We start from the raw sequence: 26,627 nt of genomic DNA on the forward strand, positions 1-26,627 counted from the left end.
GACTATTGGAGGAGGCGGGATGGGCGGTTCCCGCGTCGGGCTGCTAGGGGTGCCGGGTTGGGGAGGAGGCCGCTAGTCTATGCCTCTGGAGCCGATACTCAGCCCTCTGCAACCATGGCTGTGCTGGCGGCACTTCTGCGCGGCGGCGCCCGCAGCCGCAGCCCCCTGCTCCGGAGGCTGGTGCAGGTGAGCGGGGTTCGTCCCCACAGCACTCAGACCCGGGATGCGAGGAGTCCCCGCCTTGGAACCTTCCAGCCCGCGGCCATTGCGGCTGCCGTGGCCTGGGCGCGCGGCTTAGGCCCCAGGACAGTCACGCGACGGGGTCTGGTCCAAAAACCGCCTAAGTGCTCCGATAACATCCAGGGACTCGCGTATTTTTACAGCGCGTTTCTGCTTCCAAGGTCTCGGCGTAATCATCTTAATGAGCGTTACTGGTGTGTCAAACAAGGGCACGTGTCTGGGCGGGCAGGACCGCCGGGATTGGCGCTGGCCCGGCCCGAGCGGTGGGATCGGGGAGAGCCTCTTTGCAGGCCTGTGCAGCTGCTCCCGAGATTTTCTTTAAAACATATTGTTATTGTCAGGAGAGGTTCCTTTTCTTTTTTAATAGAATAATCATTGGGCATACAAGGGGAGAGGGCACCATGTGATCATAACAGGTGTTTTTTTGGAGCAGCCTGAAATTTATCAGGGAAAACAAATGACTACTCAGATAATACAATAAATTATACTTGACATATGAGCAAAGCTCACATACTGAGGGCGTTCCAAGGGCTGTCTCTCTTCTGACCGTTGTGTTTAGGGAACACAGCAGGGGCAGTCTCAAAGAATTTATTCTCCACATGTGTAAGCAAGGGAGTACGCACCACAGATTGTCAGGCAAAGCCTCAGGAATAGGTAGAGACCTTCAGGGTGTGGTTGGTGAAGCTTGAGTTTTCTAGGTCGATGGGGGCAATAAGCTTGGAGATCCAGTTATGTTGTGAGAGTATGGATTTGACCCTAGTTAAGTAGGGATTGTTGATATGTTTGTTTTTGTTGCAATGGTAGGTCACTCTAGTTCTTATGTCTGGGCGTAGAATAACATTACTTGCACAAGGGTGCTGGCGGCAGGAGCTGTGCAAGAGATTGTGAAAGAACCAGTCTAGGACTTGACAATTATGGAGTGAGGGTGTGAAGCGAAGGGAAAAGAAAGAGTCTAAAATTGATCCTGGGTGACTGAGATAATAGAAAAGTCAAAAGGCATAGGTTTCCAGGGAAGATGAGTTTTTAGCCTACTTGTTAGTCTCATGGGATGAGTGGAGAAATCACAAGAATGTAATTAGGTTATCTTGGGTTTCAGTCAGTATTGACTAGGTGACATAGGTGAACTAGGTACTCTAGAGATGTAAAAAAAAGAGTTCAGAACCTTCTTAATTTATGGTTTAATTGAGATCTTACAATCAGGCTGGTTGAGGAGGCTTATGCCAGTAATCCCAGCACTTTGGGAGGCCGGGGTGGGTAGATCATTTGAGGTCAGGAGTTCAAGACCAGCCTGGCCAACGTGGTGAAGCCCCACCTCTATTAAAAGTACAAAAAAAAAAAAAAAATTAGCTGGGTGTGGTGGCAGGCGCCTGTAATCCCAGCTACTTGGGAGGCTGAGGCAGGAGAATCGCTTGAACCCGGGAGGAGGGGAAGGTTGCAGTGAGCTGAGATCACGCCACTGCACTCCAGCCTGGGCAACAGAGTGAGACTCCGTCTTAAAAAAAAAAGATCTTACAATGAAACACAAATACTCCTCATGAAAAAAATAAGCCTGTACATGCTCTAATGTATGATATGTGACATTCATATTACTGAATTCTAGGAAGCAGTTGTATTGGACACTTGAATTAAATGGTCATTTACTGAACTATAAACAGGATTTCCAGTTTTCTGTGCTATTTTGTAGAATGGAATTTGACCTCTCATTACATTGGCTCTTTTCCCTTTGCTTACCAGGTCTCTTTTATAGTCAACAAATCTTTATGGACTTTATTGGAGCGCATTGCCTTTCTAGCTCTAATCACTTTTCTCTCTGGTCAAAGGAGTGGTCTTGACTCATTACCTCCCATGTATTCTGCATCCATTTCTCCTTAACTCTCTGCAGTTAAATTTCTTTGCCACTCAAGCTGAAAAATACCAGTGATTTGCTTTTTCTTTGTTTTTTAATTTTTTTTAAAATCTATTTTAATTTTAGTTTTTGTAGACACGGGGTCTGGTTCTGTTGGCCAGGCTGGTCTTGAACTCCTGGCCTCCCAAAGCACTGGGATTACAGGTGTGAGCCATTGTGCTCAGCCCAAGTTTTTTCTTCTTGACCTTTATCCTATATTTGACACTATTGACCACTCCCTCCTTGAAACTGTTTTGTGTTTTGATCCAGTTTTATTCAGCTGCTTTTAATACTCAGACTTAAAAAAAAATTCCTATATTGTGCCAGTCTTGGGCCTATTTGCTCCCAGATTCATTTATCTTCCCTCCCCTATTCTGTCTGCATTACTGGAGGCTGACCAATATCAGCTGGCTTCTGGCTGGGTGTAGCCACTGGAAGGCACCGGTGGAAGATTGGAAGATAGGAGGAAGTGAGAAGCCAGAATAATTTGTCTGTCTGTCTGTCTCTGGCAGTGTCTGTCTCTCTTGTGGTTCCCACTTCTGCTGGGTTCCTGACCCCTTGGCTTTGATAACCTTGCTTCTTCCCTTTACCTAACAGCCTGTATGCTACTTCCTTCCTGTTGCTAATTTCTTTCTTTCTTTTTTATATTTTGAGACCAAGTTTCGCTCTTGTTGCCCAGGCTGGAGTGCGGTGGCGTGATCTTGGCTCACTGCAACCTTGGCCTCCCGGGTTCAAGCAGTTCTCCTGCCTCGGCCTCCTGAGTAGCTGGGATCACAGGCACCTGCCACCACACCCGCTACTTTTTGTATTTTTAGTAGAGACGGGCTTTCACCATGTTGGTCAGGATGGTCTTGAACTCCTGATCAGCTCACCAGGTGACCCACCTCTGATGATCTGCCCACCACAGCCTCCTAAAGTGCTGGGATTACAGGTGTGAGCCACCACACCCGGCCCCCTTCCCTTTTTCTAATCTTACCCTAGTACACTCAGTTCTCTACACCGCAGCCAGAGTGGTCTTTTTATAACATAAAAGCTTTCAGTGGCTTATCATTGCCCACAGGCCAGAATCTAGACCCTTATCATGATCTGCTGGGCCCTACTTAGTTCTGTGGCCTCAGCTGCTGCTGTGCTCACTCTGCTTTTGCCACAGGACCCTTCTTTCTATATTTAGTATGTGTGCCACGTTTGTTCCTAATTCATGGCCTTAGTCCTACGTGTTCCTGATGCCTCAGATGCTCTTCCTGGATCTTTCCAAGGATGATTCTTTGACATTCATTTCTCAGCTCCATTAACATTGCTAGAAGGCCTTTTTTGATTCTCCCATGTAAAGTAGGCCCTCAGTTACTCTCTAGTTCATGATCAATTTTGCTGGTTTCATAACATTTACTGTAGCTGAAATTTTGTTTCTCTGAGTTATTGGTAACTTTCAGACTGTCTTCAAATATTTGTTTTGTGTCTGCTGCCATCACTGGGATAGAAAATAAATAAAATCAGTCTCTTCTTGGAATTCACAGTTGAGTGGGGAGACAAGCCACCTGAGGGTTACAAAATTATATATTCTGGAACAATTAGAATGTGCACGGGCGTTGTGGAAGCTGAGATAGGAGTGCTGACCTCTGCCTGGCATGGCTGAGCCCTCCCTGAAAGATAATTGTGTTATGTACATAAAAATGGGTTGTGTTCATTCAGCATGTATTTATTATACACTATATGGTTCAGTGTCCTGAACATACTATAATTTTGTCATTCGTTTCTGATATTTAAGGAGCACTAGGCACTGTGCTAAGTCACAGGGATGTTAACAGTGAGCAAGAGACACCGTCCCGCCATCAGGAAGCCTGCATTATGTTGGAGGGGTGGATAATAAAACAAAGATGCGAACCACATACAGTGTGAGAGGTGCTTTGAAGGAAATAAAGATATTCATATAAACGAGAGGAAAAAGTAGAGGGTAACTTTAAATAGAGTAGTTAGGATGGACCACTCTGGGAGTGTGTCGTTAGAAAAGACATGAAGAATAGGCTGGGTGTGGTGGCTCACGCCTGTAATCCCAGCACTTTGGAAGGCTGGGGCGGGCAAATCACCAGGTCAGGAGATCGAGACTATCCTGGCTAACAAGGTGAAACCCTGTCTCTACAAAAATGCAGAAAATTAGCCGGGCGTGGTGGCGGGCGCTTGTAGTCCCAGCTACCTCGGAGGCTGAGGCAGGAGAATGGTGTGAACCTGGGAGGCGGAGCTTGCAGTGAGCCGAGATCGCGGCACTGCACTCCAGCCTAGGTGACAAAGCGAGACTCTGTCTAAAAGAAAGAAAAGACATGAAGAATAAAAATGAGCCAGCCATGGAGAGCTGGGAAGACTTTTTGTTTTGTTTTGTTTTTGATTTTTTTGGAGACAGGATCACACTCTGTTGCACAGGCTAGAGGGCAGCGGCGCGATCTCGGCTCACTGAAACTTCCGCCTCCTGGATTCAAGCGATTCTCCCACCTCAACCTCCCAAGTAGCTGGGACTACAGGTGCCCACCCCCACACCTGGCTAATTTTTGTATTTTTAGTAGACACGGGGTTTCACCATGTTGGCCAGGCTGGTCTCAAACTTCTAATCTCAAGTGATCCACCTGCCTCGGCCTCCCAAAGGGCTGGGATTATAGGCGTGAGCCACTAGGCCCGGCCTGAGGAGACTATTACTGGCAGAGGCACACTGCAGAGACCTTGAGGTATCGGGATAGGGTTTAGAACAAAGAGATGCCAGTGGCTGGCACAGGGCAAGAGTGATGTAAATTTGGAGAGAAAACCTAGAGCCAGATCATGCAGGGCCTTGTAGGATGAGGTAAAGAATTTGTATATAATTCCAAGAGCAATGAAAAGCCGTTAAATTATTTTAAGCAGTAGAGTGATATGATCTGATTTACATTTTTCAAAGCTGGAGGGACTGTAGAGAGGTGTCAGGGGAGGCAGGGAACTAGGTAGAAGGCCATTAATAGGAACAAGAGATGGTGGCTTGGACTAGGTGGCAGCAGTAGACATGATGCAGAGTGGACGAATTTAGTTATGTTTTGGACGCTGTTGACAGTATCTGGATTTTAGGGATTGCAATAAAGGGAAGGATGAAGGGTGATTTTGGCTTGAGCACCTGAGAATACCGGCAACAAACAGGTTTTCTTTTTTTTTTTTTTTTGAGGTGGAGTCTTGCTCTGTCACCCAGGCTGGAGTGCAATGGCGCAATCTCAGCTCACTGCAACCTCCGCCTCCTGGGTTTAAGCAGTTCTCTTGCCTCAGCCTCTGGAGTAGCTGGGATTACAGGCACGTGCCACCACGCCCTGCTAATTTTTTTTTTTTTTTTGTATTTTTGGTAGAGACGGGGTTTCAGCATGTTGGCCAGGCTGGTCTCGAACTCCTGACCTCATGATCCGCCCCCCTTGGCCTCCCAAACTGCTGGGATTACAGGGGTGGGCCACTGCGCCTGGCTACAAACAGGTTTTCTAGGGTTGGAAATTGAGAGCTATGATTTGGACATTCACCTGCAGCTGTCAGGTTGGCGCTTGGGTGTGAGTCTGGTGGTCAATTGAAAGGTCAGGGTTGGAGATAGAAATTTGGAAAATCATCAGCACATAGATGCCTTTTTTTTTTTTTTTTTTGAGGCAGAGTCTCACTGTCACCCAGGCTGGAGTGCAGTGGCGTGATCTTGGCTTACTGCAAGCTCCACTTCCCGAGTTCACGCCATTCTCCCGCCTCAGCCTCCCAAATAGCTAGAACTACAGGCGCCCGCCACCATGCCTGGCTAATTTTGTTTTTGTATTTGTAGTAGATACGGGGTTTCACCGTGTTAGCCAGGATGGTCTCTATCTCCCGACCTCGTGATCCGCCTGCCTTGGCCTCCCAAAGTGCTGGGATTACAGGCGTGAGCCACTGTGCCCGGCCTCATAAATGCTTTTTAAAGCCATGGGACTGGATATGACTAAGGATATAGTGAAGTTAAATTAAAAGAGGCCTGGAACAAAGCCCTGGGACATTCAGCACTTGGAGGTTGGAAGGGGAAGATGAGATAGTAAAGGAGACTGAGGTAAATATGACTAATGAGGTAGGAAGGAGTCCACATTTGTAATGGAAGCCAAGACAAGGAAGGGTTTCTGTAGTGGATTATACATACTACCTCATTTTATTCTCATAACAGCCTGTGGAGGGTATTTAAGAAAACCAAAGTAAGTGTGTCTAAGTAACTTGCTCAAAAATACTCAGCTTGCAGGGCACAGTGGCTCACGCCTGTAATCCCAGCACTTTGGAAGGCCAACGCAGGAGGATCGCTTGAGCCCAAGAGTTTGATACCAACCTGGTAAGATAGTGAGACTCTGTCTCTACAAAACAAACAAACAAAGAATACTGAGCTGCTAAGCCCAGGCTCTTAACTGCTCAGCATATTTCTCAAAGAAAGGTGAGCCCAGTCTTGCTGATGTGTTAAAAGGTTAAGTGAGACAATTATAGCGAGTTGGATTTTGCTACACAGACATTGTTGATGTTGCTCAGAACCAACAGTGGTAAACTGGCAGAAATAAAATCCGGATCTGAGTGGGTTGAACTGTAAAGAGGAGGTGAGGACAAGCAAATAGACATGGTAGGTAACCTGGAGAACCTTTCTTGCCAAAGAGAACTAAAGTAAGGTGAGGCCATGTGCGGTGGCTCATGCCTGTAATCCCAGCACTTTGGGAGGCCGAGGCAGGCGGATCACCTGAGGTCAGGAGTTCAAGACCAGCCTGGCCAACATGGTGAAACCCTGTCTCTACTAAAAATACAAAAATTAGCCGGGCGTGGTGGCGCATGCCTGTAGTCCCAGGTACTCGGGAGGCTGAGGCAGGAGAATTGCTTGAACCCGGGAGGCAGAGGTTGCAGTGAGCCGAGATCGCGCCACTGCACTCCAGCCTTTTTTCAAAAAGAAAGAAATGAGGTGAAAGCTCAGTGGGAATGTGGGTCAAGAGACATTTATTTGTTTTTACTTTGTTTTTTAGGTGGGGGGAATCAGAGCCTGTTTGTATGCTTATGGAATTATCCAGAAGTAAAAGGGGTGAATGATGTAGAGGAGAGGGAAAGGATAACTGTGCCATCTTTGAAAAGGCAACTGGAAATGGGATCCAGAGCAAAGTGGAGAGAACCAGGGAAGATGCCATTAAACTGGACCAGAAGCTTGAAAGAAGTGGCTTAGTAAACAAGGAACAAACTAGCTAAGTAGAAAGGGGACTTTTAAAATTTAATTTTTATTTCAATAGGCTTTTGGGAACAGGTGGTGTTGGATTATATGAATAAGTTCTTTAGTGGTGACATTTGAGATTTTGGTGCACCCATCACCCGAGCAGTATACACTGTAAACCAATGTGTAGTCTTTTATTCCTCACCCCCACCCCCACCCTTTCCCCTGAGTCCCCAAAGTCCACTGTATCATTCTTATGCCTTTGTGTCCTCATAGCGCAGCTCCCACTTATGAGTGAGAACATATGCTGTTTGGTGTTTCCATTCCTGAGTTACTTCACTTAGAGTAATAGTCTCCAATTCCATCCAGGTTGCAGTGAATGCCATTATTTCATTCCTTGTTATGGCTGAGTAGTATTCCATGGTATATATACCACATTTGCTTTATCCACTTGTTGATTGATGGGCATTTGGGCTGGTTCCGTATTTTTGCAATTGCAAATTGTGCTGCTATGAACATGCGTGTGCAAGTGTCTTTTTCGTATAATGACTTTTTTTTTTTTTTTTGAGACGGAGTCTTGCTCTGTTGCCCAGGCTGGAATGCAGTGGCGTGATCTTGGCTCACTGCAACCTCTGCCTCCCGGGTTCAAGCGATTCTCCTGCTTCAGCTTCCCGAGTAGCTGGGATTACAGACGTGCACCACCACGTCCAGCTAATTTTTGTATTTTTAGTAGAGTTGGGGTTTCACCATGTTGGCCAGGCTGGTCTTGAACTCCTGACCTCATTATCCGCCTGCCTCGGCCTCCTAAAGTGCTGGGATTAAAGGCATGAGCCACTGTGCACGGCCTTTCTATAATGACTTCTTTTCCTCTGGGTAGATACCCAGTAGTGGAATTGCTGGATCAAATGGTAGTTCTAGTTTTAGTTCTTTAAGGAATCTTCAGAAAGGGGACTTTTTGAAGAGATACAATGGGCAAGCACTAGGACATCCAAGGATAGGAAATAAAGTGCAGCTGGCCGGGTGCAGGGACATGTGCCTGTAGTCGCAGATACTTGGGAGGCTGAGGCAGGAGGATTGCTTGAGTCCAGGAGTTCTGGTTTATTTTTTATTTTTATATATGAAAATTTTTAAACAAAATAAAGTGCAACTGACCCTGCCAGAACCCAAGCTAGAAAATCACTAACCAAAGCCATCTTTTGCCTCTTGTGGTGTGCCATTGTCTATTTCTCCTGTCTCTGAGTATATATGTTCCATTGTTTTGCTTCTCAGCGTATTCATGGCTTTTCTCTTTGTTCTAACCACTGCTTTTCTGTGGCATTGGCTGTTCAGCTCTAGCCCCTTTTGACTTTTCAGTCTCAGTCCCCACTGTCATCCAACTGACCCAGTCTCTCGGGGTGCTAGCCTGGGTGAGTCCATTCCATTCTTGATCCCATCAGCTCTGGCCAGAGGAAAGGGAGTCACCTTGTAAGTACTTAGGGTTGCCCTTTGAGAAAGACATGTGTTTGGAGAGGCAGTGACCGACATGTTTACTACAAGTAGGAACTTTTTTTTTGTAAGTTTTAAAATTATTATTTTTTAAATTTATTATCATTTTTTGAGACGGAGTCTCGCTCTGTCGCCCAGGCTGGAGTACAGTGGCGTGATCTTGGCTCACTGCAAGCTCCGCCTCCCAGGTTCAAGTGATTCTCCTGCCTCAGACTCCTGAGTAGCTGGGCTTACATGCATGGACCACCACACCCAGCTAACTTTTATATTTCTAGTAGAGACAGGGTTTGACCATGTTGGTCAGGCTGGTCTTGAACTCCTGTCCTCGTGATCCACCCGCCTCGGCCTCCAAAGTGCTGGGATTACAGGCATAAGCCACCGCGCGCAGCTACTGATAGTCTAATTTCAGATCAGTTAGGTCTTTGAATTGTGTCCTGCGTTGTCAGAATTAATTAATTTATTTATTTATTATGGAGTTTCACTCTGGTCTCCCAGGCTGGAGTGCAGTGGCGTGATCTTGGCTCACTGCAACCTCCGCCTCCTGGGTTCAAGCAATTCTCCTGCCTCAGCCTCCTGAGTGGCTGGGATTATAGGCGCCCGCTACCACGCCTGGCTAATTTTTGTATTTTTAGTAGAGACGGGGTTTTTTCGCCAAGTTGGCCAGGCTGATCTCTTAACTCCTGACCTCAAGTGATATGCCCACCTCAGCCTTCCAAAGTGTTGGGATTACAGGCGTGAGCCACTTGCCCAGCCTACTGTTGACATTTGTTCCTAAGAAGTGTGGAAAGAACTGAGAAGTAGTAGGGGCAAGATGTTTACTCTTTCCTTTTTTAAGAAATAATTTATCTGTTATTATAGGTCATATTTATATGAGATGTGTTTGCCTCATATAAATCAAAGACAATTGTTGGAAGTGGATAGGGAGAAACAGCAAGTTTTACTTGAAAACAATCTTAAAAAATGAAAATATCTTGTTAGATTCTAAGACTAAATAATTTAGAACCTAGCTTTAACTCAAAACTACATTTTAGAAAGCTATATTTAAGAAAGACTTGGAATTTTTTTTTTTTTTTTTTTTTTGGAGACAGAGTCTTGCTTTGTTGCCAAGGCTGGAGTGCAGTCCCGGAATCTTGGCTCACTGCAACCTCCGCCTCCTGGGTTCAAGCTATTCTCCTGTCTCAGCCTCTGGAGTAGCTGGGATTACAGGCATGTGCCACAATGGTGGGCTAACTTTTGTATTTTTAGTAGAGACTGGGTCTCACCATGTTGTCCAGGCTGGTCTTGAACTCCTGACCTCAGGTTATCCGTCCGCCTTGGCCTCCCAAAGTGCTAGGATTACAGGCATGAGCCACCACGCCCGGCCAAGACTTAGAAATTTTAAGATAGTAAACTTAGGAGTTAAAACATACATTTCCAATGAATAGTTAATCAGAAAAGTTTATTATAAAGCAGTCATTTTTTTCTGATTGTTAAAAGTGATATATTCTGACCACAGAAAACTTAGAAATAAAAGCATAAGGATGCAGGAAGAAACCACTATAACCTTATCACTGAGAAATATAAAATGATATAGTTTAATATTTTTTACATTATAACATTATAAATATTTATATTACAGGAAATAAGATATGTGGAACGGAGTTATGTATCAAAACCCACTTTGAAGGTAAGTAATTTGTGCTTTAAAATTTCCAGAATTTAAAGGAAATGTCAATAAAAATGCATATACTTATGATTTGGGTATATGTGAAAGTCAAAGCAGGATTATGTAACAGTTAGGAATAGCTAACTATTCAAATATTCAGTTAAAGTAGATGACTATAATAGAAAAACATTTCAGTTAGTCTCTGCCAATGTTTGTTGCTTCCTTATAGTCTGCTACAAAACAACATTCTCTCTAGAACTGGGCAGTGTTCTTCCTTTACTCACAGGGACTCCCATTGTATTGTGTGTGGTACAAGCAGAGACTGTATAGAAGATCCTAGAAGAGAGGGAGTGGACCAGCTGGGAATTAGACAAGGAGGGCCATTACAGCATCTCCTAGGACCTTCTGAGGAGTCTCTCTTTGTTTTGTAAGGGTCACTAAAGTGACTTAGTTAAGATCTTCTATCAAAATCTAGGCAACCATTGTTATTTATCTCTAAACTTAATAGGAGACTGTGGAAGACAAGTGTAAGGAGAGAACTATCACAGTGCTGTTTTATAGTATTCAAGAGAGCTTTTATCTTCTTTTGCTTAATGTTCATATTATTGTCTTACTGTTTAAGAAATTATGGCTCTGGGCCAGGTGTGGTGGCTCACGCCTGTAATCCCAGCACTTTGGGAGGCCGAGGCAGGTGGATCACGAGGTCAGGAGATTGAGACCATCCTGGCTAACATGGTGAAACCCCATCTCCACTAAAAATACAAAAAATTAGCCGGGCGTGGTGGCGGGCACCTGTAGTCCCAGCTACTCGGGAGGCTGAGGCAGGAGAATGGTGTGAACCCAGGAGGCGGAGCTTGCAGTGAGTTGAGATCACGCGCCTGCACTGTAGCCTAGGCAACAGAGCGAAACTCCATCTCAAAAGAAAAAAAAAAAAAAAAGAAATTATGGCTCTGGATGGGCACAGTGGTTCATGCCTGTGATCCCAGCACTTTGGGAGGCCAAGGTGCGTGGATCACCTGAGGTTAGGAGTTCAAGACCAGCCTGGCCAACATGGCAAAACCCCATCTCTATTAAAAATACAAAAATTAGCCGGTTGTGGTTGCAGATGCCTGTAATCCCAGCTACTCAGGGGGCTGAGGCTGGAGAATCACTTGAACCCGGGAGGCAGAGGCTGCAGTCAGCCAAGATCATACCACTGCACTCCAGCCTGGGTGACACAGTGAGACTCTATCTCAAATTACATATAAAAAAAGAAATTCTGGCCCTGGCTCTGTCCTAGTTAAGTGGTATAGCCCCACCTAGGATACAGGTCTTGATTCCTAGCCAGAGTTCCTTTCAGTAAAGGACCCTCTTAGAGTTGTTTATTATGCAGTTAACAAGAGTAAAGTGGCTGAGTGTGGTGGCTCATACCCTTAATCCTAGCACTTTGGTAGGCTGAGGCAGAAGGATTGCTTGAGCTGAGGAGTTTGAGGCTGCAATGAGCTATGATTGTGCCACTGCATTCCAGCCTGGGCAGCTGAGCAAGACCCTGTCTCAAAAACAAAAATACAAAAACAAACAAAAAAACAAGGTACAGTGACCATTTCTTGAATTTTGACTGAGGAACAGAAAGGAAACTTAAGCTTCTGTCCTCAAACCTCCTGTAGAGAACTGGGAAGGATCTACATCTGTTTTAGAGTTGGTTTCTATAAGGTCTTAAATCATAAAGCACTAGCATTGAACTGATTATCTTGACAGCTGTTCAACTATTGAGATTAATTTTTGATGACTCATTCATAGAAGTGTTTTTTTGATAATATATTTATGTTTATTTAATGAAATACGATTTTGGTAAAATACCTATAATTTTTACCATCTTGTGTCTTGCCAGGAAGTGGTCATAGTAAGTGCTACAAGGACACCCATTGGATCTTTTTTAGGCAGCCTTTCCTTGCTGCCAGCCACTAAGCTTGGTTCCATTGCAATTCAGGGAGCCATTGAAAAGGCAGGTCAGTAGTTACTTTGCTTTTTGTGTTAAGGGAGCAAACAGATTCCATGGAAAAGATATTTATTTTGCATTAACTATGTATGTAACACTTAGAAATAACTTAATGCGTACATTTCTGCTTTCCCTTGTAAAGAAGTCTTTGTACTATACAGTTTAGATTGAAATTCAATACTGACAAAAAAAAAGAAACCATTCCTATTGTGTAATGTCATCTACCTTATTAGGTAATCACTGATTATTAAATTGAATTAAATGCCTTTTTGACTTTTTTTTTCTTTTAATAAAGGGATTCCAAAAGAAGAAGTGAAAGAAGCATACATGGGTAATGTTCTACAAGGAGGTGAAGGACAAGCCCCTACAAGGCAGGCAGTATTGGGTGCAGGTACCTGGAAGACATTTTTGCTTTTATACTTAAAATATGTAAAAGGGGCTGGGTGTGGTGGCTCACGCCTGTAATTCCAGCACTTTGGGAGGCCGAGGCGGGTGGATCACGAGGTCAAGAGATGGAGACCATCCTGGCCAACATGGTGAAACCCCGTCTCTACTAAAAATACAAAAGTTAGCCAGGTGTGGTGGTGCACTAATCCCAGCTACTTGGGAGGCTGAGGCAGAAGAATCGCTTGAACCCAGGAGGCGGAGGTTGCAGTGAGCCAAGATTGCACCATTGCACTCCAACCTGGGCAACAGAGTGAGATTGTGTGAAAAAAAAAGGCCGGGCGTGGTGGCTCACGCCTGTAATCCCAGCACTTTGGGAGGCCGAGGCAGGTGCATCATGAGGTCAAGAGATTAAGATCATCCTGGCTAACACAGTGAAACCCTGTCTCTACTAAAAATACAAAAAATTAGCCGGGCGTGGTGGCGAGCACCCGTAGTCACAGCTACTCGGTAGGCTGAGGCAGGAGAATGGCATGAACCCGGGAGGTGGAGCTTGCAGTGAGCTGAGATCGCGCCACTGCACTCCAGCTTGGGGGACAGAGTGAGACTCTGTCTCAAAAAAAAAAAAAAGTATAAAATGGCAAAATGAAGGTTATTTAAGCTTAAATGAAATATTAAATGCATGATATAATTTGTAGTTATATTGGCAGAAGAAATGTTGCAGTTTATAGTAACATGCTCTATTAAGTTCTGCAGTTGTGTTTGAGTATCTGTTTTTCAAAAGTGACTTATATTGGTTTTAGGCTTACCTGTTTCTACTCCATGCACCACCATAAACAAAGTTTGTGCTTCAGGAATGAAAGCCATCATGATGGCCTCTCAAAGTCTTATGTGTGGACATCAGGTAAGAAACACCGTCCTTTCCATTTATTAATCAGAATAATACCTAGGGCTAAAAGACACAAAAATCTAGGCATATTCATATTTTAGAAATGAGATTCTTTCTCATAAGTTAGTATGTTTTCTCACATGCTCAAGGGTGTCTGGATTTGCTAAGTCCATTTGAAGTATGGTCAAAATGATAGCATAGGCTGGGTATCATGCCTGTAAGCACTTTGGAAGGTCGAGGCAGGAGGATCCCAGGAGTTTGAGACCAGCATAGGCAACATAGCAAGCGAGACTGTGCTCTTTGGAAAAAAAAAAAAAAGCCTAAGTGTCTTGTGTTAAAAAGTTGTTTTTAGGTCCAGGCACAGTGGCTCACTCCTATAATCCCAGCACTTTGGGAGGCTGAGGCTGGGGGGCAGATCACATGGTGAAACCCTGTCTCTACTAAAAATACAAAAATTAGCTGGGCGTGGTGGCAGGTGCCTGTAATCCCAGCTACTCGGGAAGCTGAGACAAGAGTCACTTGCATCTGGGAGGCAGAGGTTGCAGTGAGCTGAGATTGTACCACTGCACTCCAGCCTGGGAGATAGAGCAAGACTCTCAAAAAAAAAAAAAATTGTTTTTAGTCAAGGCATTTGGGTCTTTCTCTGAGGCTGGGTGACTCAAAATTCATAAATACTGTTATTTGCCAGAATGAGACAGGTTTTCATTATAAAGGAGAACACGGTGCTTAACCCTGGGAATCAAATCATTGCTTGAGCCCAGGCTTGATGACTAATTTGTAGTTTCTACAATGCCTGGACTCAGTTAAGTTCTACAGGCTTTCTAATTAGCCTTGCTGATCTATATCTTGTCTTTACTTGAGATCAAGCAAGAGACAGGCTCCTTAGCAAAAATATGCTGTCAGGAGGTGAGACCTGGACACACAGAAGAACCAAGATTCTCTCAGATCTGAGCCCTTCATTTTTCAGATGAAGATTTTTTTCAGTGTGTCTGAGACAGCCACAGAGTTACAGGGCTGAGCATCTACCATGTGACAGTCATTGGAAACAGAGTGGTGAACAAAACATTTAAAAAAATCTGTACATGTGCAGGTCTCTTGGAAAAATGCCTAAAAGAAATGCTGAGTCAGGATCTGAACATTTTGGTATTTGCAAATGCTTTCCATAAAAGTTATACCAGTTATACTTTCCAAAAATTGTGTCTTGTCTGGATCTGTACCACCACTGGGTGGTACCAAACACTTGTCAAACCAGTGGGTGAAAAATGGTCACCAGATTTAGTTTCAAAACTGTTTGTCATGGAAAGTTTTGTCTTAATTGATGTATTGTGGTTCTCTAGCAAATGCCATTTGTACTATATTGAAATACTTTCATTTAATATTATTTTATTCATTTGTGGATATATACAGTGACTTACAGGCATACTTGGAAGTGCTTTGTTTTAAATATTTATGACCTTGGAAAACAGTCAGTTTTACTTTATAATGAAGAATTGATACCTTATTTTCTGTCACTTATTATTGCCATCACCTCCAGTAAAAAGTACAAGTGAATAAAACTTAGATGAGAACTGGTTAAGAATTTCTCTATTTCGGAATAGGCAAAATATTTAGGTTTCTTTGGTATAGAGCTTGCTTGTGTGTATGCCTGATTAAAGACTGTAAGAAGATATTATTGGCTTTATGTTTACATTAATGTTTTATATTAAACTGTTTTTAACTAGCCCTTATAATGCAAATGATTTTTTTTGTTGACTTGTAAAGTAATAACAAGTTTATTAATATTTATTAAACCTCTATATGCCAGTTGCCAAGGATGTAAAAATATGACAGGGTGTCTGGCCTCAAAGGAGCATAGTCTAGTGGGAAGACTTGACATATAAACATATAATAATATTAAAAGCATTGCATAGTAATTGGGGAACACAAAGGAGGAGAAACTGTTTCAAGAAAGGATAGAAATAAATGGTCAAGGCAGACATGAAGTAGTGTTCTGATTAGTTTTAAGGGAAATGTAGGTGTTTTACATGTTGGTGGATGGGGAAAGTGCAGAGGTATGTGTGTGAAATGTGCATGGTGTCTCTGGAGAGCTTTAACTAGTTCCGTGTGACCTGAGGTATAGGTTAGGCTGTGAAACTGAAAAAGGGGGGAGAAGGGATACTATAAAGGCTTTATATATTATGCTGAGTTATCTAAGGTGTGAAATGATCAGACTTACATTCTAGCCAAAATGAGTCAGATGAGTGTTGATGATGCTTTGGTGGAAAGGCTGCATGTCAGAAAATCAAGTGGAAAATTATTTCAGCTGTCCAGGAAGAGATGATGAGGATCTCAGTCAAGGAAGTATGATTATTTTCATGAATGGAGATTACTTCTGATCTTCTAGAGCACATTAAATTTTTAGCAGCATGAATGAAATGAAGGATTAGAAGGTAAGAATTTCAGGCCAGTCACGGTGGCTCACACCTGTAATCCCAGCACTTTGGGAGGCTGAGGTGGGCGGATCGCTTGAGTCTGGGAGTTTGAGACAAGCCTGGGTGATATAGCAAAACCCCATCTCTACTAAAAATATTATACAAAAATTAGCTGGGTGTGATGGTGCATGCCTGTAGTCCCAGCTACTTGGGAGGCTGAGGTGGGAGGATCACTTGAGCCCAAAAGGCAGATTGCAGTGAGCTGAGATCGTGCCACTGCACTCCAGCCTGGGCAACAGCGAAACCCTGTCTAAAAGAAAATCTAAGAATTTCAGAAGATGGTTTTACATGAAAGATTTCTGGTATTTTTTTTTTTTTTTTTTTAAGACAGAGTCTTGCTTTGTCACCCAGGCTGGAGTGCAGTGGCGCCATCTTGGCTCACTGCAAGCTCTGCCTCCCGGGTTCATGCCATTCTCCTGCCTCAGCCTCCTGAGTAGCTGGGACTCCAGGTGTGTGCCACCAAACCCGGCTAATTTTTTGTATTTTTAGTAGAGATGGGTTTTCACTGCGTTAGCCAGGATTGTCTCGATTTCCTGACCTCGTGATCAGCCCGCTTTGGCTTCCCAGAGTGCTGGGATTACAGGCGTGAGCCACTGTGCCTGGCCAGATTTCTGGTATTCTTATTAATGTCTGTTTGTGAACTTCTTTTGAGACACAGTCTTGCTCTGTCGCCCAGGCTGGAGTGCAGTGGCACGATCTCAGCTCACTGCAATCTCCGCCTCTACTTTTTTTTTTTTCTTTTGAGGAGTCTTGCTCTGCCCCCCAGGCTGGAGTGCAGTGGCACAATCTCAGCTCACAGCAACCTCCGCCTCCCAGGTTCAAGCAATCCTCCTGCCTTGGCCTCCTGAGTAGCTGGGCTTACAGTGCCCACCACCACACCCAGCTAATTTTTGTATTTTTAGTAGAGAGGGGGTTTCACCATGTTGGCCAGGCTGATGCCAAACTCCTGACCTCAAGTGATCCACCTGCCTCAGCCTCCTAAAGTGCTGGGATTATAGGTGTGAGCCACTGCACCCAGCCAACTTATTTCTCATTATATTATTTAACACCATTTCTTTTCATCAGGGTGAACTGGTAAAGAGGGTACTTCCTATATTCACTGTGTAACAAATGTTTAATAAATGCATGTAGAATACTTGTTTGGTGGTAGCTGTATAAAGGCTGTCATGGGTTTGCAACTATTTGAATTAACATTGGGTTTTTCTGGTGTTGCTGCACAGGATGTGATGGTGGCAGGTGGGATGGAGAGCATGTCCAATGTTCCATATGTAATGAACAGAGGATCAACACCATATGGTGGGGTAAAGCTTGAAGATCTGATTGTAAAAGATGGGCTAACTGATGTCTACAATAAAATTCATATGGTAAATGTGATGTTTAGTGGGTAAATGCTATCTAATGTCCAATACTGTTTGAGTTTTCTTACTCTATGTACTTTACAAACTGAACTGAACGATGGGCTCTATAAATGTTGATTTTAGCCATGTACTTGTGGAAAATATTTTTGTATGCCTATTGAATCGGCATGGCTCAGTCATTAAAGAAATTTTCCCACATTTAAATAGGGTATTTTCTGATGCTTAGCTAGCAACTGCTTGGCTAATTCAAGTATATGAAGATAAGACATGAGTGGGCCGGATGCGGTGGCTCTGGCCTGTAATCCCAGCACTTTGGGAGGCCGAGGCAGGTGGATCACCTGGGGTCAGGAGTTTGAGACCAGCTTGGCCAATGTGGTGAGACCCCGTCTCTATTAAAAATACAAAAAAATTAGCCAGGCGTGGTGGTGGTGTCTGTAATCCCAGCTACTCAGGAGGCTGAGGAAGGAGAATTGCTTGAACCCAGGAGGTGGAGGTTGCACTGAGCCAAGATTGCACCACTGCACTCCAGCCTGGGTGACAAGAGTCAAACTCCATCTCAAAAAAAGACATGAGTGAAAAGTGACCTGGTATAGAAAGAAATATATATGTGTGTGTGTGTATATATATGTTACTATTATTTTTATTTTTTGAAATGGTGTCTCGCTCTGTTGCCCAGGCTGGAGTGCAGTGGCACAGTCTTAGCTCACCGCAGCCTCCGCCTCCCGGGCTCAAGCAATTCTCCTGCCTTAGGCTCCCGAGTAGCTGGGACTACAGGCACATGCCCCCATGCCCGGCTAATTTTTAGTAGAGACGGGGTTTCACCACGTTGATCTCCTGACCTCATGATCTACCCGCCTTGGCCTCCCAAAGTGCTGGGATTACAGGCATGAGCCACCACGTCCAGCCTAAGAAATATATTTTAAGAAACGTTAACTACTAAACACTGTAAGTTATGCAAAGTTAACTTTAAAATATTTCAACTTTTTATCAGGGCAGCTGTGCTGAGAATACAGCAAAGAAGCTGAATATTGCACGAAATGAACAGGACGCTTATGCTATTAATTCTTATACCAGAAGTAAAGCAGCATGGGAAGCTGGGAAATTTGGAAATGAAGTTATTCCTGTCACAGTTACAGTAAAAGGTAGAGAGATCATGTTCCAAAAAGGATGAATAGACTTTTCATGTTGCTGAATGTTTTCTGCTTAAGTTTTAAATTAGGACATTATCTTGGTTCATTTCAACTGAGGACACTGCTTATGGTTAATAAAAAGTGAAGAGTTGCCAGTTCAGAGAGAACATAAATCTGCCCAACTTAATGTCAGATTTCAATCCATTTATAAGATCCCTGAGTATTACTTTAAATTTGAGAAATTTATTAGAACTCTTTTTCCTGTGACAGTCAATACGGTATTTTAAATTGAAAAGGGATTTACTAGAAGGTTACCAGGAGTGCCTCCAAGAACTGAAGGATGAACAGTAGCAGCCATTCAGCTCTGGGAACTTCAGGGGTTGGAACTGGGTGTTCACTACTACTAAGACATGGTCTCTTGGCTTCTCACACCTGCAGGCTTTTGTGCTTTATTCTCTCAGCCTTTCTAAAGTTGCTGCCTCTACCTCTAGGGTCACATATATAGGGTTCTCAAAAAGGAGAGACTTTCTCACCAGTTCCAGCAGAATAAATCCACGATGAAGACTCATTAACTTGCTTTAGGTTACAATTCTATTCCAGGAATGATTACTGTGCTCTAGATGATAGAATACTAGAGCTTATCTAGTATAGGTCAGATAGCTACCTCTGGGGTCAGGAGAGTGGGGTCTGTGATCATAGAAGGGAGTTGAGGAAGAAGAGAATGGGATGTGGAGGTGTAGAAGATTTAAATTTTGTGGCTGGGTGCAGTGGCTCACACCTGTAATCCCAACACTTTGGGAGGCCAAGGTGGGAGGATTGCTTGAGCCCAGGAGTTTGAGACCAGCCTGGGCAACAAAGTGAGACTTGGCCTCCACACAAAAAAATTAAAAATTAGCTGGGTATAGCAGCACACGCCTGTAGTCCCAGCTACTAGGGAATCCAAGACAGGAGGATCAATTGAGCCCAGGAGTTCGAGGCTGCAGTGAGCTAGGTTTGTAGCATTGCACTCTATTGGGAGACTGTGCAAGACCATTTCAAGCAAAATTAGCTGGCTGTGGTGGCTCACACCTGTAGTCCCAGCTACTTGGGAGGCTGAGGTGGGAGGATCACATGGGCCTGGAGAGGATGAGGTAAACTGTGATCATGCCAGCCTAAGCAAGAGAGGGAAACCCTGCCTCAAAAAAAAAAAAAAAAAAATGTGAAGCTACTTTGTAAGTTTCTCTCTTTAAGATGGTGACATAATAGAGATTATAGTTAACAGATTCTAGATGAGTGTTTACTTGGGATGGTTTAAGGGAAGCAGGGATACAAAGGGAGGCACAGACTACTAGGCATCTTGTACAACAGTTGCTTGCTGAATGACTACTTGTTTTGAGCGATTTTACTTAAAATATTTTTATTTTAGGTCAACCAGATGTAGTGGTGAAAGAAGATGAAGAATATAAACGTGTTGATTTTAGCAAAGTTCCAAAGCTGAAGACAGTTTTCCAGAAAGAAAATGGTTAGTGTTAAGAAATGAAGCATAAGAAAAAATTGAGCCAGTATACCAATCTAATTCTTAGAATTGCCTAAGGATTTTAAAAAATTCTAGAAAACATCTAGATGTTATTTAACATTTTCAATGTATCAGGCTCATGTAAAATTGTTTTGATAGTTTATACCTTCAATGTATAAATCCCAGGGAAGAGATGTATAACATGACTATAGAATTCAGTTTTTCATATGTAGCAGTCTATGATAGGGTCTTCATTGGCATTGGAAAAAAAACCAGATTTATTGATACAATTTATATACCATAACATTCTCCTATTTAAAGTGGTTTGGTAGTTTTTAGCATTCATTTATATTTAATTCCAGGTGATTCTAGATAAGAAGAAATATCTGATTTGAAAAATATGTAGTGAGTACTTGCTATATATTGAATAAGGAAAGTTAGACCCTGGAGACAAAAATATTAACTGGTCCCTATCTTTCAAGAGTTGTAGACCAGCATTTACCCAGTGCCATCATGCATGCTTCTGATCTTTGAGAAAACTGTTTTATGTACACAAAAAAGCATTCTTACATTGTCTTGCAGTTAGCTGTGTACGTTTCCTGAGGGCAGGAATTGTCTCCACCCATATTTGTAATTTCTGTAAACATTTAGCAGCCCAGGCAGTAGGTATTTGTTAAATTGGACCAAATACATTTATTGTGAAGGAATGTTTTGACTTCATGCTCATTTTTGCTTTCAGGCACAGTAACAGCTGCCAATGCCAGTACACTGAATGATGGAGCAGCTGCTCTGGTTCTCATGACAGCAGATGCAGCGAAGAGGCTCAATGTTACACCACTGGCAAGAATAGTAGGTAAGGCCAGGCGAGGTGGCTCACACCTGTAATTCCAGCACTTTCGGAGGTTGAGGTGGGAGGATTGCTTGAGCCCCGGAGTTCGAAATCAGCCTGGGCAATATAGTGAGACTTCGTCTCTACAAAAAGTTAAAAAATTAGCTGAGCATGGTGGCATGTGCCTGTACTACCATCTACTCGGGAAGCTGAGGTGGGAGGATGCCTTGAGCCCAGGAGTTTGAGGTTGCAGTGAACTGAGATTCTGCCACTGCACTCCAGCCTGGGTGACAGAGCGAGACCCTGTCTTAAAAAAAAAATAAGGTTTCTAAACATCTATAAGCTCTTCATGAAATTGAGTTTACTTGTTAGATATAGCCAACTCCAATATTAAGTATTACTATCTATAGGTTGTACTTGTGGCAGAATTTAATTGATACATATTTCAATTGAGATAGAAGCTCCTTTAATATTTTCATTATACTTTATATAAGATTAAGCTTTAAGGGCTGGGCACAGTGGTTCACGCCTGTAACCCCAGTATTTTGGGAGGATAAGGCAGGATTGCTTGAGGCCTGGAGTTTGAGACCAGCCTAGGCAACACAGTGAGACCCCACTTCTGAAAGAAAAAAGTTAGCCAGGTGTGGTAGCATGCCTGTAGTCCCAGTTATGTAGGAGGCTAAGGCTGATGATCATTTGAGCCCAAGATGTCAAAGCTGCAGCACCAGTGCACTCCAGCCTAGGCAACAGAGCAAGATCTTGTCTTTTTTTTTTTTTAAAGATTAAGCTTTAAAAAACTTCCTGTCCTGTATGATAAATAGAAGAAAATAAAGTACATGCATTTTCCTAGAGAGGCAGCTATGTAGGAAAAAAAGAATATGGGATTAGGAGTCCAGAAATACAAAATTTAGATGTGTGGCATTTTAATATTTATTAACTCTGTGGCCTTGGGCAAGTTCTCAATGTCCTTAAGCCGATTTTTAGCTGCAAAAATCTGTCTTGCCTTCTTCCTAAGGACTTAACAGATGCTATTTTGTTACTTTATAAAAAGCCTTATAACTTCATTTTTTTCTTAGCTTAGATCATGGTTTCTTAACCTCAGCACTACTGACTTTTGCACTAAGTAATTCTTTGTTGTAGGGACTGTTCTATGCATTGTAGATGTTTAGCAGAATCCTTAGTCTTTACCCAGTGGCATCTGAACTATTCTGACAACCAAAAACATCTCTAGGTTGTGCCAGTGTTCCTAGAGGCAAATACCCCCAAACTCCCTCCCAATGAAAATCAGTGTCTTAGATTACTGGAAGAGTTTTATAAAGTGTAGAATCCTAGAAAAGGAAGACATATATTTACATATATTAAAGGGGTTAGGAAATGTGCATTTAATGGGCTAAACTTGGCTTGTGCATATTCTGTACAGTAAAAAAAAGATTTTAACAACCCCCCCTTTTTTTTAAACAGCATTTGCTGACGCTGCTGTAGAACCTATTGATTTTCCAATTGCTCCTGTATATGCTGCATCTATGGTGAGAACAAAGTGAGGGACGATACTCCATTATGCCAGCTTCTGTTTTGCTTATACCAAGGTTGCCGTTTTTAAGATTTTAAATGTTATCTGCCAAAGCAGAGAGATAGCTTGGTTTCAAATCTTCCCATGTCTTCTCCTGAAAAGAGTAAGAGCAACAAGGATAACGAACAAAAAAAAAAAATAAAGAACAGCTCACAAACTACATCTTCAGTAGAACAGGTAAAACTACACATCTGAATTACTTGTAAGTATCATACAGAACTCACACACCTCGTGTGATAACCACCAAGGGGAGGGAATGCTGGCTGACGGTTCCAGATCTAGAATGGAAAGCAACTAGTCACTCCCCATGAGAGGATTCCATTCTGAAAAGGAACAGCTGGCAGCAGGTCTTCAGAGTGAATAGTAAAACTAGAGACAGAAAACCTACATATTCCAAATTGTCAGTAAGGGCTATCCAAGTCTCAGTGGGAAATTGCTAAGCAGTCACAGGAAAAGAAAGTTTTAGGGGTTCAGAGTTCTTAGAAATCTTAAGTAAATATTTCCTTTTGAGAGGGCCTCACCCTGACAGTAAACTTCTGTAAGCACCCAGATAAAAAAAATTGCAGAATTTTACTAAAATGAGATTCTCCCCACTGCCCCCAACCCCTGCAATGAAAAAAACCTGCAGAATCAGTAGGAAACAAGAATAGAGAAGGATCAGAAACAAGGGGCCAGTGGAGTGATGATCTGCTCAGAGCTAGCAGATCTCAGAAAATGAAAGGAACACGCAGCTTCTGAAAGTGAGTGCATCATGTTGGAAAGCAAGGGTAATAATTCTGGATTCTGAAGGTAGAATAACTTCTGAGAGCTACAGACGTAACTATATATGGGTACCATATTTTGTTGTGTGTTGTTGGAACAGTGGAAGCTATTTGAGCTGTATAGGCTAGAAAGCTACCTTAGTCCACTAGTGGAAGAGAGGAAGATGGAGGAAGAGTTCCATGTTAATTTTATTATCGCTCACAACAATCAAATTTCTTCTGTAAAGAAAAAGGGCACTTACTAGTAATGTTTTAAAAAGTATTAGCATAGGGATAATCACTGGCACAAATACACCTTCCTGCATAGCTGAGGAACTACCAAAACAAAACAGATCATATAGTGTAAGATTTTAAATAAATGACTTACAATGAAACTGCAACAGATGTAAATATCTATGGCCCAGATAACCCTACAGTAACATTTATAAAGCAGAAACTGCAGGGGATGCATTAACATCACTAATAGTAGAAACTAATATACCTCTTTCATTAACAGTCAAGAACATAGAAATGGCTGGGTGCAGTGGCGCTCGCCTGTAATCCCAGCGCTTTGGGAGGCCGAGGCAGGCAGTCAGATTGCTTGAGCCTGGGAGGTCAAGGCTGCAGTGGGCCATGACTGTGCCATTCCACTTCAGCCTGGGTGACAGAGCAAGACCCTGTCTCAAAACAAATCAACAACAACAAAAAAGAATATAGAACCAAGCAACACACAATCAGTAAAGCAGAGCTTAAGAATATATAAAGCATTATGTGCCCCTAAATAGAAAATGTACCTTTTCAAATATCTGTGGAAAGAAAATCAAATTTTCTGTCCCCTATGTCAAAACAGACATAATGCAAACAAAATTCTTTGATATAATGGAATAGGATGAGCAATTAAAAATCTGAAAATGGGCCGGGCGCGGTGGCTTACGCCTGTAATCCCAGCACTTTGGGAGGCTGAAGTGAGCGGATTACCTGAGGTCAGGAGTTTGAGACCAGCGTGGCCAACATGGTGAAACGCTCTCTCTACTAAAAATACAAAAAATTAGCTGGGCATGGTGGTGGGCATCTGTAATCCCAGCTACTCAGGAGGCTGAGACAGGAGAACTGCTTGAACCTGGGAGGCAGAGGTTATAGTGAGCCGACATGGTGCCATTGCATTCCAGCCTGGGAAACAGAGCAAGACTCTGTCAGGAAAAAAAAAAAAATCTGAAAATAGAGATCCTTCCATCTGAAACCAAGAACTTCCACATTTAAATAACTTATGTCAAACTGTAGTATTTCAAGGAAATGATGACAGTAAGTTGTGATTGCTAATTATTTGAACATCATCTGTCTTTTAAAAAATTTAAGGTTCTTAAAGATGTGGGATTGAAAAAAGAAGATATTGCAATGTGGGAAGTAAATGAAGCCTTTAGTCTGGTTGTACTAGCAAACATTAAAATGTTGGAGATCGATCCCCAAAAAGTGAATATCAATGGAGGAGCTGTTTCTCTGGGACATCCAATTGGGTAGGTAAAAATAATAACTGTATCTAGGTTAATAGCTGCCTTTGTGTTTCTAGCTAAACTTAAAACTGCTTCATAATTCCTACTGCTCTTAAGTTTTCCTTCCTACCCATCTTTCATAAGGCAAAAACCATTTCTGATAGATGGTATCCAATACTGAACAGAGACCTGTCACATCTGTTATTTGAAACCTAATAGTGTTTTATGCTGAAGAAGAAAAAGTGTACATTTAGACTTTTTACCCCCTTTTTCTCCTTCCTATTTATTTCATTAGCTTTAGGGTACTGTGGGTTTTGGTTACATGGATGAATTTATAGTGGTGGGGGCTGATTTCAGTGCACCTGTCACCCAATATGTAGTTTATCCCACATCCCTCTTCCATTATACTCTACTCTTCTATCCATTATACTGTTCTGTACTTTAAAAGATCTGTGACCTGGCCAGGCACGGTGGCTCACGCCTGTAATCCTAGAACTTTGGGAGGCTGAGGCGAACAGATCACAAGGTCAAGAGATCGAGGCCGTCCTGGCCAACATGGCAAAACCCTGTCTCTACTAAAAATATGAAAATTAGCTGGGTGTGGTGGTGCATGCCTGTAGTCCCAGCTATTTGGGAGGCTGAGGCAGGAGAATCGCTTGAACCCGGGAGGTGGATGTTGCAGTGAGCTGAGATTGCGCCATTGCACTCCAGCCTGGCAACAGAGCGAGACTCCATCTCAAAAAAAGATCTAAGATCTGTGACCCTTCCTGAAACAAGTCCTCCAAGTTTTAGTTTTAGAATAGTAGTATTTAATTCAGCAAGTAGTAGTGGCTAGTAAGGTTTTCAAGAAGTTAAATTGGAATAGAAACATTTTGGTTAGTCATAAATTCTGTACTTCATTAAAGAAGTAAATGCTTTCTTAATTTTAGAATGTCTGGAGCCAGGATTGTCGGTCATTTGACTCATGCCTTGAAGCAAGGAGAATACGGTCTTGCCAGTATTTGCAATGGAGGAGGAGGTGCTTCTGCCATGCTAATTCAGAAGCTGTAGACCACCTCTGCTATTTAAGGAGACAACCCTATGTGACCAGAAGGCCTGCTGTAATCAGTGTGACTACTGTGGGTCAGCTTATATTCAGATAAGCTGTTTCATTTTTTATTATTTTCTATTCTATCTATGTTAACTTTTAAAAATCAAAATGATGAAATCCCAAAACATTTTGAAATTAAAAATAAATTTCTTCTTCTGCTTTTTTCTTGGTAACCTTGAAAACTTTGATACATTTTTGCATTCTGAGTCTATACTTATCGAAATATAGTAGAAATACCAATGTGTAATATTAGCGACTTACATAAGTAGCTAGAAGTTTCCATTTGTGAGAACACATTTATATTTTTGAGGATTGTTAAAGGTCAAGTGAATGCTCTCTGTAGGTAATTTACATTTAGTAAATTACAGCAAATTAAATTACTTCTCTTTACAGTAAGGGTTGGCTATTCTGGACAAACTAGCAGTGCTTCATATAATCACTCAAACCACAGTGTGTGCAGCAGTACTAGAAACAAGACAGAAGCCCATGTCCTCAGGGTCTAGAGTGGGGGCAATTTCTTATAACCTCAACATTCAGGGTTGGGGGAGGTCAAGCAGAAAACTCTGGAGTTTGGGCTCTGAATTACTATAGCAGCATAGAGAGTGGGAAGGGAGGTAGAAACTGATATGCTGAATGGATTTATAAAAAAGGGAACAGATCACCACTTCCAATACACGACAATGCCTGTTCTTAAGCAGGACAGACTGTAGCACAAGTACCTTGCATTGCATTTTATCTGGGAAAAAATTAATTCAAACGCTACAGGCAG

General features: G+C 42.7%; 1 protein-coding gene across 2 annotated transcripts; it reads left to right on the forward strand.

The window, feature by feature from the left end:
- Nucleotides 1-26,040, forward strand: ACAT1 (acetyl-CoA acetyltransferase 1). Of its 2 annotated transcripts, XM_054525000.1 has the most exons (13): nucleotides 328-434; nucleotides 6,362-6,455; nucleotides 10,408-10,455; nucleotides 12,305-12,422; nucleotides 12,708-12,803; nucleotides 13,600-13,700; nucleotides 17,377-17,520; nucleotides 18,506-18,656; nucleotides 20,050-20,145; nucleotides 20,879-20,992; nucleotides 22,430-22,494; nucleotides 24,635-24,792; nucleotides 25,698-26,040. In XM_054525000.1, the coding sequence occupies exons 5-13, from the start codon at nucleotides 12,740-12,742 to the stop codon at nucleotides 25,816-25,818; spliced, it is 1,014 nt and encodes a 337-aa protein (XP_054380975.1). In that variant the 5' UTR covers nucleotides 328-434; nucleotides 6,362-6,455; nucleotides 10,408-10,455; nucleotides 12,305-12,422; nucleotides 12,708-12,739; the 3' UTR covers nucleotides 25,819-26,040. The 2 variants fall into 2 exon arrangements, with proteins under 2 accessions (XP_002822478.1, XP_054380975.1); XM_002822432.5 differs by lacking the exons at nucleotides 328-434; nucleotides 6,362-6,455 and adding an exon at nucleotides 1-186.
- The last annotated feature ends 587 nt before the right edge of the window (nucleotides 26,041-26,627 follow it).

The sequence above is a fragment of the Pongo abelii genome, chromosome 9, assembly GCF_028885655.2.
Source record: "Pongo abelii isolate AG06213 chromosome 9, NHGRI_mPonAbe1-v2.0_pri, whole genome shotgun sequence".
Lineage (NCBI taxonomy): Eukaryota > Metazoa > Chordata > Mammalia > Primates > Hominidae > Pongo > Pongo abelii.